Below are 18,755 nucleotides of genomic sequence, written 5' to 3'. Positions count from 1 at the left end.
CGGCTTCGTCTGCTTCCCGCCCCTTCTTTGCGAGGGGGCGGGGGGAGCGGGCAGGAGGCACAAGGCTGCCAGTGGCGCTTTCACGGCAAACGGGACAAGTTGAAGGTAAGGGACTCTCGAGACTACGAGAAGATAAGAATGAATGCCCGTTAGACACACAACACTACCTTCTTGCTCGAGCGAACCATCCACTAGCGGACCAGCCAGCGTCCCGCCGACCTCACAGGCCCAACCTCGCGGATCCCGGACTCGCCCCCAGCGCGCGACTGGGCGGGCACTAGGCGCGCAGCACTTAGTCCCGCCCTGCCCGGGGAACGTGGGATTGGCGCTGCCCGCAGCCAATCCCCTGGCGGCGCGTTCGGCTCTGAACGCTTCCGCAAGCTGCGCTGCGCTGTTCTGAGGCTGATGTTAGGCGTTCGGCCTTGAAGAGACGCCGTCGCCGCGTAGCTGGTTGTGTTCCGAGCTGGCCGCCGGGAGTGGGGCGGCGGGTGAGTGGGCATGAACGTCTGTAGGGGATGTGCTGCTGTCTGCGGCGGTAAGGCGCTGTTGGCGGGCCAGGGTAGGCTTGAGGGGAAAAAGTGGACTACGGCTGCGTCCGCGGCTCCCGCTCTACTGGTGCGGACCAAGTGGCCCCCGAGGCTTGCCCCCAAATCCTCGTCGTCTTGCCCTGGTACTGGTGGGATGTGCAGCTCCGAGAGGGAAGGGGCGAGTGGGGGGGCGCTGCGGCGGTAGGGGCTGCCCGTGATTTTCTGGCTCGCTAGGGAAGTCCCCAAGAGGACCGGTCGCCGTCCTCGAGACACTCGCCTAGGCAGAGCCGAGAGGCTCTTCACAGTCGGAAGTCATTGTTTGCCAGTCCTGAAGTGGCGCGGCAGACTCCTTGGGAAGGTTTTCTGAACTGGGGTAGGGTCAGTACCACACCAGCTTTGCCTTCCAGCTCAGATAGAAATTTTAAGCCTCTTTCGAGCTTTATTTTTTTCTTTCCATCCTGTGGGAAATGGGAAAAGTATCTTGAGTTTTGGCATCTTCTAAGTATAACCTATAGCTTAGTGAAAAGAATGTATGATGTAAAATAGATACTTAAATTAGAAGAAATATTTGCACACGTTAACTTGAGACATTTGTGTCTTGTTAGTGTAACCAGCTTTCATCATCATAAGCCTTGATGCGTGTTCCGTAGATATTTGGAGAGAGAATGCGACATTTTACTCCGGAAACACTTGTTGGATGGGTTTATGAGAAATTACTCTTTTAATGACAACTCCATAATAGGGAGGGTTCATGTACTAATAAATCAGACCTGTTCCAAATATACTCTAACCATGCCACCCCCCTTCAGTCTCATTGGTTGGTTTTTACTGGGGATGATAGGTATTCTTCAGGACAGCTGTATTTTGTTCGAGGGATTCTTAGAACCAAGGAAACGTCAGCCTTAAAATAACTGGGAACTAATATCCTTTCTTCCTTTGGTGTTCATTTTGAATGCAATAAAGGGAAAAACTTAGAAAAAGAAAAACAACCCGAAAATTTTAGGGGAGTTGAAGAGTTAAAGGAGGAAAGACTCATTGTTTTAACCTTATTGTGTCATGAGATTGAGAAACAAACCTTATCCCTGGACCATGTAAATTTTTCGCCACATTATGTTCCTCCCAGGTTCAGTATTTAAAAAGAAGTGATTTGAACCTGACCACTCTTTGGAAACATTACATTAGATACAAGAATCTGGCTACTCAGAATAGACTGGGTGGATCCACGTTGCCTTTTTTTGTCTTTAATTCAAGTATAATTAAACTGTTATATTAATATCAGGTGTACAATATAATGATTTAACAATTCTATACATTTCTCAGTGCTCATCAAGATAAGTGTACTCTTAATCCCCTTTATTTATTTCATCCATCCCCCCCACCAACCCCCCCTCTGGCAACAACCACCAGTTTGTGCTCTGTATTTAAGAGTGTTTTTTGGTCTCTTTTTTTCTTTGTTTTGATTCTTAAATTCCATATATAAGTGAAATCATATGGTATTTGTCTTTCTCTGACTTATTTCACTTAGCATTATATCCTCTAGGTCCATCCATGTTGTTGCAAATGACAAGATTGCATTCTTTTTTATGGCTAAGTAATACTCTAGTATACATACATATGCATACACACACACACACACACATACACATCTTTATTCATTCACATGTGGGTGAACACTTGGGTTGCTTCCGTATCTTGGCTATTGTAAATAATGCTGCAGCTTTGCTTTTTTTATATTAGTTTTATTCTGTACATTTAGCTCCTGAGCTTTCACTTTGGTTTCATGATATAAGAAAGTGTAGGTTTTCTCTTTCAGTTTGAGTTTTCCTGTCCATTATTTCATTTAGTAAAACCAACATGATAGAAGACAAGCTTTAGGAAAGGGATTTTAATTTTTTCAATAAGAGCCATAAAAGTAAGTCTTGTTTGTCTTACCATGAAGTCAGATGTTAAGAATTATTTACTGCCTTCATTGGCATCTGCAAATAGCATATTTTGGTGGATGTGTTTGTTCTATTTCAGAACAACTAAAGAAAAATGATCCTAGTAACACTTATTTTGTCATGTCAGAATGAAGAGTGTTTAGGTTTCCAGTTATATCATTGTTGATTCATTTCATTGCTTTCCTACAGAGCAAACATGAATGTTGGAGTTGCCCACAGTGAGGTGAATCCAAATACCCGTGTAATGAACAGCCGGGGTATGTGGCTGACATATGCATTAGGAGTTGGCTTGCTTCATATTGTCCTACTCAGTATTCCCTTCTTCAGTGTTCCTGTTGCTTGGACCTTAACAAATGTTATACATAATCTGGTAAGAATTTTACTTTATACTAAGCACTTATAAGCCTAAGGTTTAGTGCTTGTCAGGGACTGAGGGAGGAAGAAATAGGGAGTTGCTGTTTAATGAGTACAGTTTCAGTTTTGTAAGATAAAAAGAGTTGTAGAGATGGTTGGTGGTGATGGTTGCATAACAATGTGAATGTACTTAATGAACCCAAGTGTTCATCCACATGTGAATGTACTTAATACCACTGAATTGTACACTTAAAAGTGGTTAAAATGGTACATTTTATGTTATGTGTATTTAAATAATTTTTTTTAAAAGCTTAAAGCTTTATGCTATAAAGAAGAAAAACATGACTTAGTTTAACAGTTTGAGATATAATTCATAATTATATAATACATAAAATTCGCTGACTTAAAAGTGTACAGTTTAGTGATTTTTAATGTATGTGACAATTTTGAAGAATTCTAATCTGGGATAAGATTATATTTTTTCTATTAATACTTTATATTTAAACATTGGGCCCTTTTTCTAAGTAAGACCTTTTTTTTCCTCTTTATGGTTTTATGGAATCTAGAAAATAGGAGGTCGTTTTAGCAAAAATTACAAGACACTGTAATTCAAGCTACTAATATATTGATTAACCAGAATGCTTCAGAAGTAATGGTTTTTGATTAACTGGAGATTAATAACCATCATTGATTTCAATCCTTGTTAAACTTCAATCCTTTCTAAATTGTATACATATACTCTCCTTCAGTATAGAAATTTTGAGCTTAATCATATCTTACGTGATTGAGGGTCTTATGGTGCCTTAGCTTTTTCATGTTGACTGTGGTTCTTCTGTATTATAAGATAGTTCTGCAAAGTATCCCACAGAGGTTCAGTTGATTGTACTGATCATATTATGCAGCCCTGGAAAATGTTTAAAAAAAAAAAACCGATAGTGACCTTTCTTATCTTTAACAGTCTATGAAAGCAGAATGAAAGGGGAGAAATCCATTAGTTGAGACTTTTTAATTGAATCCAGATTAATTATGTATTTGTTTAAAGGTATCCAGAAAATGAAGAACTTGGAACATTAAGGCAGGAAAATGTAGGAGAAATAGATTTTTTTTAATTAATATTATTTATTTCCTATTTTCTGAAGAGTATTTGAATTTGATTGGAGGAGGACAAGGATAATGTGGTGGTAAAAATAAATGAATGTCCACTTAGTCCATTTTATGCGATGGACTTTGGTAGGGCTATTTTTAAGTAGTGACTTCTCTGAAATACTTGACAAGAGTTATATCCTTCTTACCAGAATTCCTTTTCTTTGGCTTCCATGAGATCACTTTTTCCTAGATATATTTCTAATTTTTCCTTTTCTCTTTCTTGCACATTCTTCCTTCTGTTTTCCTCTCCTAAATATTGCTGTCCCCAAGGTTCTTTTCTTCATCTCTTTTTATTCTGTGTATTCTATCAAGATTACTTCATCTATCTGTATTTTCAGTTTCTACCTGTAGAATGATGATGCTCATATTAAAATTGGCAGATCACCTTGTACCTTAAGCCAAACAATTATAAATTAAACTCATTCCTGATCTGTCCCTTACCACTCACAACCTGTTCCTCTGGCTTTGTTCCTGATCTAACCAAAAGGCACCACTGTCTGCCCAGTAAGGCAAGCCAGATAGCTGAATGTCAAAGGTGAAGTGATTCATGTAATGAATTATCCAAACTGAGACTGTTTTGAGAGTAAAAGGGAGCTCTAGTAATAACTACTCCAAGAAAATAGGTGTAAATCAGGACCATTCATACTATCTAGTATATATGGTCACTCTAGTCTTAGATTAACTCCTTTTCCTCTGTATTCCATATCCATTTAGTCAAAGCCCTGTTTTACTGCTTTACTGTCTCTCAACTTGATCCCCACTGGCATTGCTATAATTGGTGCCCTTATTTTTTTCCTCAGGTGGGTGTCCTTGATGTTCCTCTACCGTCCTCCATTCCAACTTGGCAGAGAGTTATTTTCAAAATGCATATATGTTCAAGTCATGCTCTAAGTCCTTCTGTGATTCCTTATTATATGCATAGTAAAATAACAAGTTCCTTATGTGGCATATAAGACCAGTTGATAACAGTACAGAAGCAAGAAAAGGACTCAGTCTTATCTCATCCCATCTCCAAACATGAGTATTGCTTTAACAATAATGAAAATTACCTTGTTCTCACCTTTTTGCTTTGGCTTAGGCTCTTTTTCCACTGTTTTGATACCCTCCCCCCCCCTCCTCCTCTGCTGGGCTGATTCCGACTTGTCCAGGAAAACTACTCAAATATCTCCTTCTCCAGGAAGCTACAAAACTCCCATGCTGCATTCTTTTAAGTGTATTTATCATAGTTTTATAATTAGGAATTTGTCTCTTTATTTCCCATATCTCTAAAGACCTATGTAAATGTTTGCTAAATTAGTCTGTATTGTCATATAATTTTCCCTTCTCCAATGGCACATGTATTAAATGTACTTTAGAAGTCACCCCCTCCCCTTGCCTAGATGTTTTCAAGTTAGTTGACTGAGATTTTGAAGCACAGTATATGGGTGTGAACAAAGCATAAGGGAAGCGAACTTCCGACTTACTAGTTCACCACACTAAAACCCTAACTACCAGCCATTGATGTAGCAATTAACATGACTCCAAATTTAGTTTCTTTTGAAGACAGACTACATTAAACCAATAAAATGTGAAATACGTACTGAACGCTTTTAAATGGGAAAATAGACCTAGTTGTTATCCGTGGTTAGAAAAAATACTGTCTTTGCCTTTCTGAACCATATAGTAGAAACCTACAGTGATTGTTTTATTCATTTTTACAGTGGCTATAGGTCACTTTTAGAGGTATTAATATTTCACAAAATTCTTAGCCTAGCTTTTAAAATGAATGAGGACTTTCTGCATTTTGAGCCAGTAAATATTAACGGCCAACCATGAGCTACATATTTTTTCCCCAATTTTTTTGATTTGGGTATAAATCCTCCATCACTAAATTTTATAGAATAACTATTAAAAATAATGGGATAGAAGATATATGGTCAGTAAGATTTTATTCTGTTTGTGAAAAGGATATATAAGATATTATGTTTGAATATTCTAAACACTGGTGATGCATGTAGTTTGAAGGAAATAATGAGAGGATTGTATTTCTCTTTGATGATTCTAATACATGCATGGGTTAGAGATTCTTAATTTTTTTGGATCCTATACTCCTCAGAATTTAAAAGCATACAATTTCTGTTTTAATTGCCTCCTGTAAAGTCCATGTGAAAATGGTTTCCTTGTGCTTACAGAATAAACATTCCTTAGCTTAGTGTCATCTTGGTTTAATATCTAATACTTGCTGTGTACCAGCCCTTGTTCCTGAAGTATTCAGGCTAATGGGAGAACAAACATGTCAAAAAGTCTAACAAAATATATTGTGCTATAAATAAAAGTATTTTCAATAAAATTCTATACAAGCACATAGGCTACTACTAATGAGGGAGGCTTCACTAAGGAGTTGTCATTTGAGCTGAACCTTCAAGAATGAGATAGTTGACAAGATATCACAGCTTTTGCCTCAGCGACAAAGAACCTTTCCCTCTTCTGCATTGGCTGTGTGCTCTGTACCTTTGATAGCAGTTTCTGCCCTACATTCTAGTTGCTTATGCATATCTTTTTTTTTTTCTTACCATCTCTTAGAAGATTGAGTTTTTTTCAAGGCTGTGAACATTTCTTACTCGATTTCATGTGGGCATACATGTCCTCTGTGTCCTCTACATATAAGCCACTTATTAAATGCTTTTTGAGTTAAATCCAATTGAACATGAGTCTATTGCTATATAGCTTTGGTGTTATTGTGGCTAAACAACTTTTGAATTGCCTAATGGAATAACTAGAAAGTAGACTCAGCTTTGAAAAGAATGGCTCTCTTAACCTAGTTAGTAATATAAAATTTCAAATCACTAATTTTTCTTCTTTTTTCCATATATTTATTAAAAGTTGAAGAAGCAAAAATGACACCTCCTTGTGACTTCTAGGAGGAAAGACTGATGATAATGTTTAGGCAAGAATATTCTGTTACTGGTGCCTCAGACAGTGATCCTGCAATGAAGTACTACCAGTGATCTAAATAGAATAATAATCTCAAGGAAACAAAATCTAATATATATTGGTTTTTTTTCCTAATCACAAAATTAGATGTTCAAACATATCCCTAGACAGAATGGATTTAATAATGTTTTTTTACTTTCAAAAAAGATAACTTCAGGGCCAGCTGGATGGCTTAGTCAATTAAGCATCTGACTCTTGATTTTGGCTCAGGTCATGATTTCGGGGTCCAGGGGTTGAGCCCTGCATCTGGCTTTTCTCCCTCTCCCTCTGCCCCCCACCCCCAAATAAATAAGTAAATCTTCTTAAAAACTAACTTCAAAAGAAACACTATTGGGGCACAGTGGTGATTTTAAAAGCAAATTGAGTTGAACACTAGATCTACTATATAACCATCTTTGTTGTGTTAGAACTATTGAGACAGAGACAGTCTTAATAAATATTTTCAAAACCATTTTCCCCTGATGCAGAAATTTTATTATTTATGAATGTATGTTTTTATCATTTTGTAAGTATCATCGGATTTATTAATATGACACTAAATATTCCTACACATCAGGGATAAGATACTCCTGTTTCCTGGGGGCCTGGGTGGCCCATTTGGTTAAGCTATTGCCTTTAGCTCAGGTCATGATCCCAGGGTCCTGGGATCGAGCCCCACGGTGGTCCCCCTGCTTAGTGGGGAGCCTGCTTCTCCTCCCTCTGCCACTTCCCCTGCTTGTGCTCTTTGGCTCTATCTCTCTGTCAAATAAATAAATAAAGTAAAATTAAAAAAAAGACAATCCTGTTTCTTAATAGGAAAGGTATTAGAAAATCTAAATGTAATGATATAAAGCTATCCTGATGTTATTTTTTTGTGTATTTTCAATTTAATAGGAGATGAAAACAGGTTACTTTCAGTTGATCTTTTACTGGTTTTCACCAAATAATATTCATATGCCTCTGGAAGTTTTATTTTACTCTGAAGAAACTGGCCACAGCCTTTCACAAATAATATGAAAGCTTAAAATTTGAGCTGTTAAGTTGAATCACCCATACTGTCATAAGCAGTCCGGAACTATCTTAATGCTTGCTGACAAGTACTAATTTTATATTTGATACTGATTATGTATCTCCTTGCTTGTTTTCCAGGGGATGTATGTATTTTTGCATGCAGTAAAAGGAACACCTTTTGAAACTCCTGACCAGGGTAAAGCAAGGCTCCTAACTCATTGGGAACAACTGGACTATGGAGTACAGTTTACATCTTCACGGAAGTTTTTTACAATTTCTCCAATAATTCTGTAAGTGGTGGAAATTTTTTAGGTATGAAGAAGATTGGATAAGAGGGAGCTGTCCTTTTATTAGGTTGAATTTCAGTTAGAAACAGAATATTTGTTGAAACCTCTACCAATGAATAGCTACCACAGAGCATGAAATACAGGCAGAGTCTTTAACAGGCTGGTAATAAACTGTTTTTTATCTCAGTCAGTAATATATAGAGACAACATAGTGTGCCCATCAGTATGTTTAGACATTCTGGGATATACAGGTCAAATATATTCTAGTTCATATCCTTAAGTTGCTTACAAGAAAGATAAATGCATAATCTTATTCTGTATTCCACCATCAGATTAATCTCCCTAAACAAGGATTTTGATGATTTCAGATGAATTTCATTGACCATTTCCCCCCACACACACACCAATTTAGATGTTCAAACTCCTTGGGAGAGACTGCTGTATAGTTTATAGACAAGAGAAGTTAGGCTTTCATCGTAGAACAGACCTGGGTTGAATCCTGTGTTTATCACTCAACCTGCTTGGTTTGCTCATAATGAAATTCTAGCCAGTAGTACATAGTAGTACATCAGTATGATGGCGTAAGAAATAAATGAGATAATATCTATTTGTAAAGCATTTAACCTTAAATTACCTCCTATTACCTGATATTCAGGACCCTTCACAAAATGGTTCCTACCTCATTTTTCCTTTATGTGAATATTTTACCCCATCCAGCTTCCATGTGGTCAAGCTCTTCTAAGCAGCATTTCTTGAAAACTTCATGTGTAGTCCTAGTTCTGTGCCTTTGTTCAAATCATGTCTCCTTCTTTCTTAATTTATCCTTCTTTCAAGATTTAAATCCTACCTCCTCAATAGGGTCTTTTCCTTAGCACCCAACCTTAAGTAATAATGACCTGTTTTGAACTCCTTTAGTAGTTGTTACATATCCCTTATTTATGTCACTTTGTATTATCTGTTATTATAAATGATTTCTTTGTGCAAAGAATTTCTAAGTGTATGGATTGCTTTGAATTCCACACTCAGTATAGTTGTATGCATATAATGGATGTTTTATGTATATCTTGATCAAACACTGTATACCACATAGCTTGTATATAGTAATGCATCCGTGATAAAATCAGTGCAGTCTGGAGTAACTGGAAAGACTTCTTGGAGGCATTAGGATTCCTTAAACTGGGACTTAGGGGAAGGTAGATTTTAGATAGATGTCCAGAGAAGGGAAGGCATTTTAAAATGAAAAGAATAAATTGATCATAAAGTGATAGGTTTCTTTTTTCTTATATTGATAGCACTTTGAGGAAATTTTTTAAATTTTTATTCCAGCCCCATATAAAATTAACATCAAGAGATAAATGATTTGTATGATATAACAAAGGTAAGTGCAATAACAGGAACAATAGTTATACAAACAGCCCTAAATTTGGATTTTAGCTCTACTGCTTTCTAGCTGGGTGACTTTTGGCCATTTCTTTGAAAGCCTCAGTTTCCTCATCTATAAAATGTTGAGGATTGCATTATAATTAATGTAAAAAGCTGAAATTTATACTGAATTATCAATAAGAGCTGTCACAAAATTGTCAACTAAGAGGTACCTGTGTACAACATCCATATTTCTAAAAATATATTTTTGACCCACAGGTATGATTTCAAATATTCTGTGATTAAATTCCTTATATAACTGAAGAAACAACATTAAAGTCATCTATATAATATTGATACTTTTCAGAGTGCTTTCACATTTTCTTATTTGATCATCATTTGTCAGGTAGGTGGGGCATGCAATGTTATCCCAGATTTTTAGATAAAGAACTAGGCTCAAGTGCATTACCTTATTTCAGATCTTGCATCTAGCTAGAGTCCAGAGCCCAGATGAAATCCTAAACTTCAATACAGGTCTCTTTCCAGTATACCCTTTGACAACTGGAAATTGGCAAATGGAAATTTGGCAACTGGCAATTACATAATTCCCACCTTGGTTTTGCATCCCCTTGGAGGGTTGTCAAGGTTTTGTAAGAACCAAGTAATTTTCGTATAATTTACACATAAAGTTAGTTTTTATTAAAAGACATAAAGGGGGACATACGTTATAGTATGAGGAGAAGCAATTCCAAGAAGATCTACTATTTCCAACATATCAGGTTATACATTAAGCCCATAATGATTCTGGGAAATCAAGTGAGCTTACTAAATGCAAGTGGTATCCTATTTTGTTCAGTGAAGGAAGTATAAAAACGGTCTTCAGGTATATGAAAGTTGGAAGAAAGGATTTAGATAAAAGATTGAAGAATATGGTTTATTCTCCAGAAGTATTTTCTGATTATAGTTTGTGAAATAGGTGGAAAATTACAGAATTCCTCAATTTAGATGATTCTGAAAATGATATATATAGCTCTCTGTGATGTTTTTAGTCATACCTGAAAATAGCTGTTCTTTTCTAACCATATTACACAAGATGCTTTTCTCCCCTTACTAGAAATGAATGACAGTACTTAGATGAAAGGCTATTAGGATACTTTCCTGGCTCTTAACAGTACTAATTAGACAAACACCCATATGCAGACTAACCTCTTAGTTATGATCAAGTAAAGTATGATGTTTTAGTCTTTACATCCTGTCTATATTAGGATACTCTCAGTGGCCAGATGATGTGTCTGCACTCTGATGTACCCTTGGGTAAAAACTAGACAATTCTCACTTGATGATTTATGGTCCTAAAGGTAGCTTAGGCTTGTCAAAACAAATTCTCAGATGTTGAATGTCTTTGAATGTGTACATATGTTCAATTACAGCAAAGTAGTTGGAAATTTACAACAGTGTCTTTCAGTTTTCCAGTTAAACTGGTTGTCCACCTGTTCAGCTACAATATGGAAATGAGAACATCAAAAGGGCAATCAAGTATTTGTTTTCTTTCAAAGATACAGAATTGTACTAATACCCCATTTTCACAACTTTATAGCATTAGTTGTTTTTTTTTTAGTTTTATTTTGTCATGTTAGTCACCATTCATTACATCATTAGTTTTTGGTGTAGTGTTCCATGATTCATTGCGTATAACACCCAGTGCTCCATTCAATATGTGCCCTCCTTAATACCCATCACCAGGCTAACCCATCCCCCACCACCCTCCCCTCTAAAACCCTCAGTTTGTTTCTCAAAGTCCATAGTCTCTCATGGTTCGTCTCCTCCTCCGATTTGCCCCCCTTCATTTTTCCCTTCCTACTATCTTCTTTTTTTTTTTTTAACTATAATGTATTATTTGCTTCAGAGGTACAGGTCTGTGATTCATCAGTCTTACACAATTCACAGCACTCACCATAGCACATACCCTCCCCAGTGTCCATCACCCAGCCACCCCATCCCTCCCAACCCCCACCACTCCAGCAACCTTCAGTTTGTTTCCTAAGATTAAGAATTCCTCATATCAGTGAGATCATGTGATACTTGTCTTTCTCTGATTGACTTATTTCGTATAGCAGTAGTTTTTAATCTTTTGGTGGGTCACAAAACCCTTTGAGAATATAATAGATGCTTTGGATCTGGATCTTCTCTTCAGAAACATACACATAAATACAAAACTATACCTGAAATTTCAGAGAATATATGAACCCTAGTTTGAAAGACTTATGCTTTAAAGGATACTAAGTAGCAAACACATTTTTTTTTAAAAGATTTATTTATTTATTTTGGAGAGGGAGAGAGAGAAAAATCATGAGCAGGAGGGGCAGAGAGAGAGGGAGAGAGAATCCCAAGCAGACTCCATGCTGAGCACTGAGCTCGATGCAGGGCTTGATCTCACAACACTGAGATCATGACCTGAGCCAAAACTGAGAGCTGGGTGCTCAGCCAACTGTGCCACCCAGTGCCCTGCAAGCACATTCTTTTAAATGCATTTAACATAATTGCAGAAATGCAAAATGTGCATATATGCCTCCGTTAAATAAATTTTTAAATCCCAAATTAATTTAGGCCCCAAACTGTAAAACTCTTATTTTAGTGCTCAAAAGTGAATCTGCTTTTAGGTGTTTATGTTTCAGTGGCCTTTTTTACCTTTAAATTTTTTACAAATTTTACATGTTATATATGTTTTTAATTTTTATTTCTGCAGATATTTTCTGGCAAGTTTCTATACGAAGTATGATCCAACTCACTTCATCCTAAACACAGCTTCTCTCCTGAGTGTGCTAATTCCTAAAATGCCACAGCTACATGGTGTTCGGATCTTTGGAATTAATAAGTATTGAAATGTTTTGGAATGGAACAAAATTTTTACAGCTACTGAGTTTTCTGTAAGAAAGGAGTGGTTAGTAAACTGCACTGTTTCCATGATAATGTGAAATGAGAAGTATTTACATTGTAGGGCCAGTTGCTGGTTCTTCATATGCTGTTTTGAAGTGCAGATACTTACTAGAAGATGCCTCTGTGTAATGCATGTGGTATCTTTCTGAAGAGAGGCTTTATAGGCAGGCTGGGCAGGCCCAGCTTATAAGTTAAATGGCTGTAAAGTGAGGGTATAGTAGTAGATAAATCCAAGGAAATAAGAGATTTACAAGACACCAAAACCAGCTTGGCTTATAATAAGTGGGCATTATGTTAGGAGAAGAAAATTTCCAATCAGTCCGTTTAAGCAGACATACATGTAAACCAGAATCATCTCTTTACAAGTTTATTATAGATCATTTTTATTACCATATGTATTCCTTTTATGGTATATAAGAGGATATTTCCCTCTTGTTTTATACAAAGCAATCCCTACTTTATGATTGTGCATTTTTGGTTTTGCTGGCTCAACATTGTATTGAAGGATGAGGTCATTTTTACATTTATTAAGTTACTGAGTTCATGAAAGTCCACCTTCATGACTGGTGATAAGACAGCCAGGCATCTTATAAACAGCCTCTGAGTCAGCCTTCTAATTTTGGAGCAGAGTGGGTTTTGTTGCCTTTCCAGACACAAGGCTGCTAATCCAATTAAGAAAATAATTTATTTCACACAGTTAAAATACATGGTAATTTAAAGCTGTCTGCTTATTTGGTTGATAATCTAATTGTTAAAGTCTGCTATTGTTTAGAAAAGGAAACATAAAATGGACAACTATTTTAGCCAACCTGTGGTCTGGCAGAAACTGCTTCTGTAGCAGTAGTACCAAAGTAAATAATGGAGTCTTCTTTAGCGGGATTGCAGTAAAAGACAACATTGCCTTTTCTTACACCCCCTGCTCTCAATCCACATATTTTGCCCATTAATGTTTTGCCTTTCAATACATGGATCTTACTGTAGATTAAGCCAAAGTGGTAACTGTTTCCAAAGCAGCAACCATATTGAAATCTTGTGACATTAATTGCAAGAAATAACTACTTTGAGAAGGAAACATGTCAAAAACAAGGTTCTGATACGGGATGAAACTGAAAAATCCAGTAATATTTGTAAACAAAACCGAGTGAAAAGAGTTATAGACCAACTGAAAAATCAATTTGTTTCAATAAACTGACTTTTGGGGGGTAATGATCATTGTTTTGTATTTCAGAAGTACTGAGTTTAGAAATCAGTTGTATGATAATGCTTTTGTATGTTTGTCTTTTCCCATGTATTTTTAAACCAGTAATCTATACTTGAATAAAACTTTTCTTTCACGTAAGATTATTACAAATAATCTCTAAATTCAGTCAGCAATGTCACATTTATTTTTCAAGGTTTTTTTAAGCAACTGAATTTGTAAAATTACGATAGTTAAAAATGTTCCTTTGCTTTTCTTCATTTTAAAGGCTTATATTTTTGCACAGACTTCAGAGATAGAAATCTACTTCTGTTAATACAGGCCTTCTGCTTTTTTCCCCACTTGTCACCCTTCAATGTTTTAAAAATATTTATTCAATAGATATTTGAGGGCCCAGTCTAGTGTAGGTATTGTGGCTATTGTTTGTAAGTAAGACAGACAAAATCTTTTCCCTTACAAGCTTACATTCAAATTGGAGAACAGATAATAAATGAGTCAAAACATATTATTTCATGTAGTGATAAATGCCATGGAAAAAAAAATTAAGCAGGTGAAAGGAGAACCTACCTCAGAAAGCCTTCCCTAATGTTCCTAAGGTGATTTTTAGACTAGAAAGGAGTAATAAAGGAGGATGAGAATGGTAAAAAATGAGGTCAGAGAAATAGAAAGGGTTAGATCATTTAGGGTTCTATTGGCCAAGGTAATAAGCAAATTTTCTTCTAAGCTTGACAAAGCCATTGGATAGTTTTACATAGGAGATTAAAGGCTAATGTTGAGAATAAAGTGTAAAGGAATAGGAAGCAGGAAGAATAGTTGGGAAACTACTACAGGCAGGAGGTAGCTCAGACTAGGAAAATGGCTGTGATGAAGTGGTTAAGTGGTCAAATTTGGTGTACGCTTTTTTGGTCTTAACACCTGGGTGAATGGTTGTATTAAATATGGAAACTTCCGGGGCGCCTGGGTGGCTCAGTTGGTTAAGCAACTGCCTTCGGCTCAGGTCATGATCCTGGAGTCCCGGGATCGAGTCCCGCATCGGACTCCCTGCTCAGCGGGGAGTCTGCTTCTCCCTCTGATCCTCCCCCTCTCATGCTCTCTGTCTCCCATTCTCTCTCTCAGATAAATAAATAAAAAATCTTAAAAAAAAAAAAAAATATGGAAACTTCCCAGTTTCACAAGTTTGTATCGTTTAATGTGAAAAAAACTTTTTTTTTTTTTTTAACAAAATCTATAATGACTATTATTTGGGTCAAAACTAATTGCTGTGCTGTAATTGCTCCTAATTTCAAATCAGGAAACAGTGGCGGTCTCTAAATATGCCATGAGTTCATAAGTGCCACTAATTTTAGCATTCATTGGTGAATTTTCCCTGCAACAGTTAGTACTGTGGAGTTCCATGGTGGTTTTCTACATCCCTATTCCTTCTACATTTATTTATTGGAATTCTGTAAGGAAGATTTTTTTTCTTCTCCATTTATTTATTCAATCATTATATTATTTTGGACGTACAGATATTCTTTGGTTTATAGTTCATTATTATCATTACTAATTTGTTCAAATTGTTCTCCAGATTTGGCCATTGGAAGTCAAAGTTCCCAGTGATAATTTCCAAGTTGGCTTCTGTGTCTTTTTGACCTGCCCCCCCCACCTTTTTTTCTTAAGCATAGAACCATATTTTTTAGGTTTAATGCACTATGGTCTTTACTAAAGTACTACTAAACTATAAAGATCCTAAGGGGCATAACAATATCTCCTTAACTAATATCTGTATGAATTAGCCTTATGGAGTTATGATGCTAAGAGTTGGAAAAGACCTTAGAGACTATATAATTGCAACTCCTTACCTTACCTTGAATTTTCATTAACCATCATGCCTCCATTCAGTTCTGTGTTAGTGCTAATAAAGGAGGACTTACAAGGCTGCATTTTTGTAATGGAATTTATAACTTATTTTACATTAAGCCGAAATCTAATCCTTATTTTACACAACTCTTCAACTGTTTAACTTTTAAACTGTTACCAATAGCACTGAATAAACATTACCAGGGTCTTCACCATTTTCCATATGATATGGTTTCAAATTTCTCCTACTATCCTGGTAATTCTGCTCTGAGTTGCAGTTTATTATTATATAGTATTAGAGCTAACTACAAGAGGTGAAAAGATGTGATGTCATTACAGTGGTACCAATTCTCTTGTTCTGGATCCTTTTTTTTTTTTTTTTTAATGTAGTCTGATTTTAGCTATTTTAACAGCCACATATCACTGATTCACCTTACAGTCACTAAAACCTCAACTCTTCAACATGTAGTGCCTTTAAATGATGGCTTTCCCTTCATATACTTAATGGATTTATTAAACCAAGTCTAAGATTTCTTTTTCCTGTGGAACCCCATCTTGTTAGATTGAAACTTAATTGTCATGCAATATATTTCACCTATATTATATCTCCTTTATTAATATGTCATCAGTAAATAAGTCCCAAAATGCTCTCATGCTAATCCTGAAGAAGACAAATGTAGCAACCCAGCATAGACCAATGCAGTTTTGTAATGCTTCTAACAAGACAGAGTAATTTTCAAAACAATTACATGCATATTACATGTGGCTGTAGGAAATGTAAACAGGTTCAGTACTGGGAAGACAGGTCTAAGTAAAATAATCTAAAAGGAAGTTTGTAGTAGCACTGGGAAGGGAAGGAAGGTAGGTAAGAGAATAGCAAAGATAAACTCTCCCTTATTTTGCCTAATGTCAAAAAGAAGAGTTACGAAATATCTTAGGTTTTTATTTTACTCCCTAATTTCAGTTCCAGTTAAAAATGATTCAGCAGGTAGTTTATTATATGGGGTTTAAAATTTTTCATTTCACTTTAAATGAACACATGAGAATTATAAACTCAAATTTAGAATACTGAATATCTTAGTTATGTAGTACATGGTAGGCTTCAACTGTATTGGGTAATAATATTACTCTTAAATTAGTGTTGCGTTCACAGAAGTTGATTATAGTATTCTTGACACTTTCACAATCTGAAATATTTCATAATTAAAACATAGTTTAGTAGAAATATATTTGGAGTCTATGTTCAGCATTGTAATTTATTCTATTTCTTGACTCATTCAAGCCTTTGATAATCAACTAATGATGATGGAAGTGACAACCTGTAGCACTAAATTTCTATATAATTCTAAGTTTAGCAGATAGGCCAAGTTTATCACCATGACTGTTCACTCTAACTGTATAATTATATTGATAAAAATAAATTCTCAATTATAAGAACTATAGTAAAGAAACTGCATCATTAACACTGTAGAGTGAACTCTTTAAAAAATATGACAGGAATTTTATAGTATATAAAATTTCTGACTTGCCAATTAATGTAGTTATAAATTTCTATTGACAGCATTTTTTTTAAATGTCCAGATTTTGCAAAAAACTGTTGAGTGTATTATCAAGAAGATAACGGGTGCCTGGGTGGCTCAGTCAGTTAAGTGTCTGCCTTCCGCTCAGGTCATGATCCCAGGGTCCTGGAATCGAGTCCTGCATCGGGCTCCCTGCTGAGCAGGGAGCCTGCTTCTCCTTCTTCCGCTCCCCCTGCTTGTGCTGCTCTCTCTGTCAAATAAATAAAGTCTTTAAAAAAAAAAAAGAAGATAGGTATGCATCATCATGTTGTAATTTTTTATTTTTCAAAGATTTTATTTATTCATTTGAGAGAGTGAGAAAGAGAGAGAGCACATGAGAGGGGGGAGGGTCAGAGGGAGAAGCAGACTCCCTGCTGAGCAGGGAGCCCGATGCGGGACTCGATCCCGGGACTCCAGGATCATGACCTGAGCTGAAGGCAGTCGCTTAACCAACTGAGCCACCCAGGTGCCCCCATGTTGTAATTTTTTAAATAGGAACAGAGAAGCCAGATGACATAACTGGCATTGCTGAGAAAATACCAGTATGCCACCTACTACAGAAAACCTAATAACAGTGATTCTGCTTTGAGAAATTTGTCCCTCCTATGAATTATCAAGTCCTATGTTTCTATTATGGTACTTAACAGTCCTGGGGATTATATGGGAGCAACAAAAAGATTCACCCTTTCCCTCCTCTGCCAAAAATACACACAGACCCCACACACTTGAAAAATAAGATCCTATGGGTATGGCGATTCCTCAAAAATTAAATAATTACCATATGATCCAGCAATTCCAGTTCTGGGTATATACCCAAAAGAAGTGAAAGCAGGGATTTGAAAAGGTATTTGTGCAACCCATGTTTATAGAAGCATTATTCACAATAGTTAGAAGGTGGAAACAACCCAAGTGTCTATGGATAAACAAAATGTGGTATATACAAACAATAGGGTGTTATTCCACTTCAAAAAAAAATTGACATGCTACCACATTGGATGAACCTTGACATTATTGCTGTGTGAAACAAGCCAGTCACAAAAGGACAAATATTGTATGATCCCACTTATATGAGGTACCTAGACTAGTAAGAGACATAATGGTGGTTTCTAGGGGCTGGCAGGAAGGGGAAATAAATTAGTGTTTAATGGGTACAGTTTCAGTGGGGGAAAGTGAAAAAGGTTTGTAGATGGATGGTAAAGATGTTTGCACAACAGTGTGAGTAAACTTAATGCCAAACTGTACACCTAAAAATGGTTAAAATGATAAATATTGTTGCATATATTTTACCACAATAAAATAAATCCTCTGAAATTTGTAAAATAAGCATAATGGCTCAGCAAATGAAAAAAAAGCAAATATTTTCCAAGGATGAGACCCAATTGACAGTATTACCATTAATGAAACAATTTCTACATCAAAGAGATATTTGGAAGTGTATTTTTAACACAATCCAACCCATGAAGAATGTAAGACAGGTGACTCAGGTGAAAAGAGATGCATCAGGCCTGAAACATTAGCCATTTAAAGCACCAAACTCATTTCTTTTGCTTCCGTTCCATATTTACCAAACAATCTTCTCGTTATAATTTGGATCTGGCTTTCACTGTAATTTGCTCAATACAGAGAAAGTGAGGATCAGCAAG

The 18,755-nt window shown here is 36.3% G+C and overlaps 2 protein-coding genes across 16 annotated transcripts in view; one reads left to right on the top strand and one right to left on the bottom strand.

Moving 5' to 3' along the window:
* The window catches only part of PMS1 (PMS1 homolog 1, mismatch repair system component), an 87,309-nt gene extending 87,015 nt beyond the window's left edge, over positions 1-294 (bottom strand). For 6 of the 8 annotated variants that reach the window (XM_078071098.1, XM_036075485.2, XM_078071105.1 and 3 more), the window contains exon 1: positions 168-294. Coding sequence is in view for 1 of the 8 variants with exons in the window: in XM_078071102.1 (XP_077927228.1) it covers positions 168-188 (21 nt within the window). In the remaining 7 variants the exon portion in view is untranslated. The remainder of the gene's footprint in view (positions 1-167) is intronic. The other 2 variants (XM_078071102.1, XM_078071100.1) reach the window with 2 other exon arrangements.
* The window catches only part of ORMDL1 (ORMDL sphingolipid biosynthesis regulator 1), a 22,449-nt gene continuing 3,755 nt past the window's right edge, over positions 62-18,755 (top strand). Inside the window, exons 1-5 of one of the 8 annotated variants that reach the window (XR_004911921.2) lie at positions 365-535; positions 2,657-2,837; positions 8,069-8,220; positions 9,859-9,985; positions 12,326-12,458. Coding sequence is in view for 6 of the 8 variants with exons in the window: in XM_036075492.2 (XP_035931385.1) it covers positions 516-535; positions 2,657-2,837; positions 8,069-8,220; positions 12,326-12,461 (489 nt within the window). In the remaining 2 variants the exon portion in view is untranslated. Of the gene's footprint in view, positions 106-341; positions 671-2,656; positions 2,838-8,068; positions 8,221-9,858; positions 9,986-12,325; positions 13,856-18,755 lie in introns of those variants that run through there. The other 7 variants (XM_036075497.2, XM_036075493.2, XM_036075492.2 and 4 more) reach the window with 7 other exon arrangements.

The sequence above is a fragment of the Halichoerus grypus genome, chromosome 4 (genome assembly GCF_964656455.1).
Source record: "Halichoerus grypus chromosome 4, mHalGry1.hap1.1, whole genome shotgun sequence".
In the NCBI taxonomy this organism is placed as follows: Eukaryota; Metazoa; Chordata; class Mammalia; order Carnivora; family Phocidae; genus Halichoerus; species Halichoerus grypus.
This window is presented reverse-complemented; position numbering and strand designations above follow the sequence as displayed.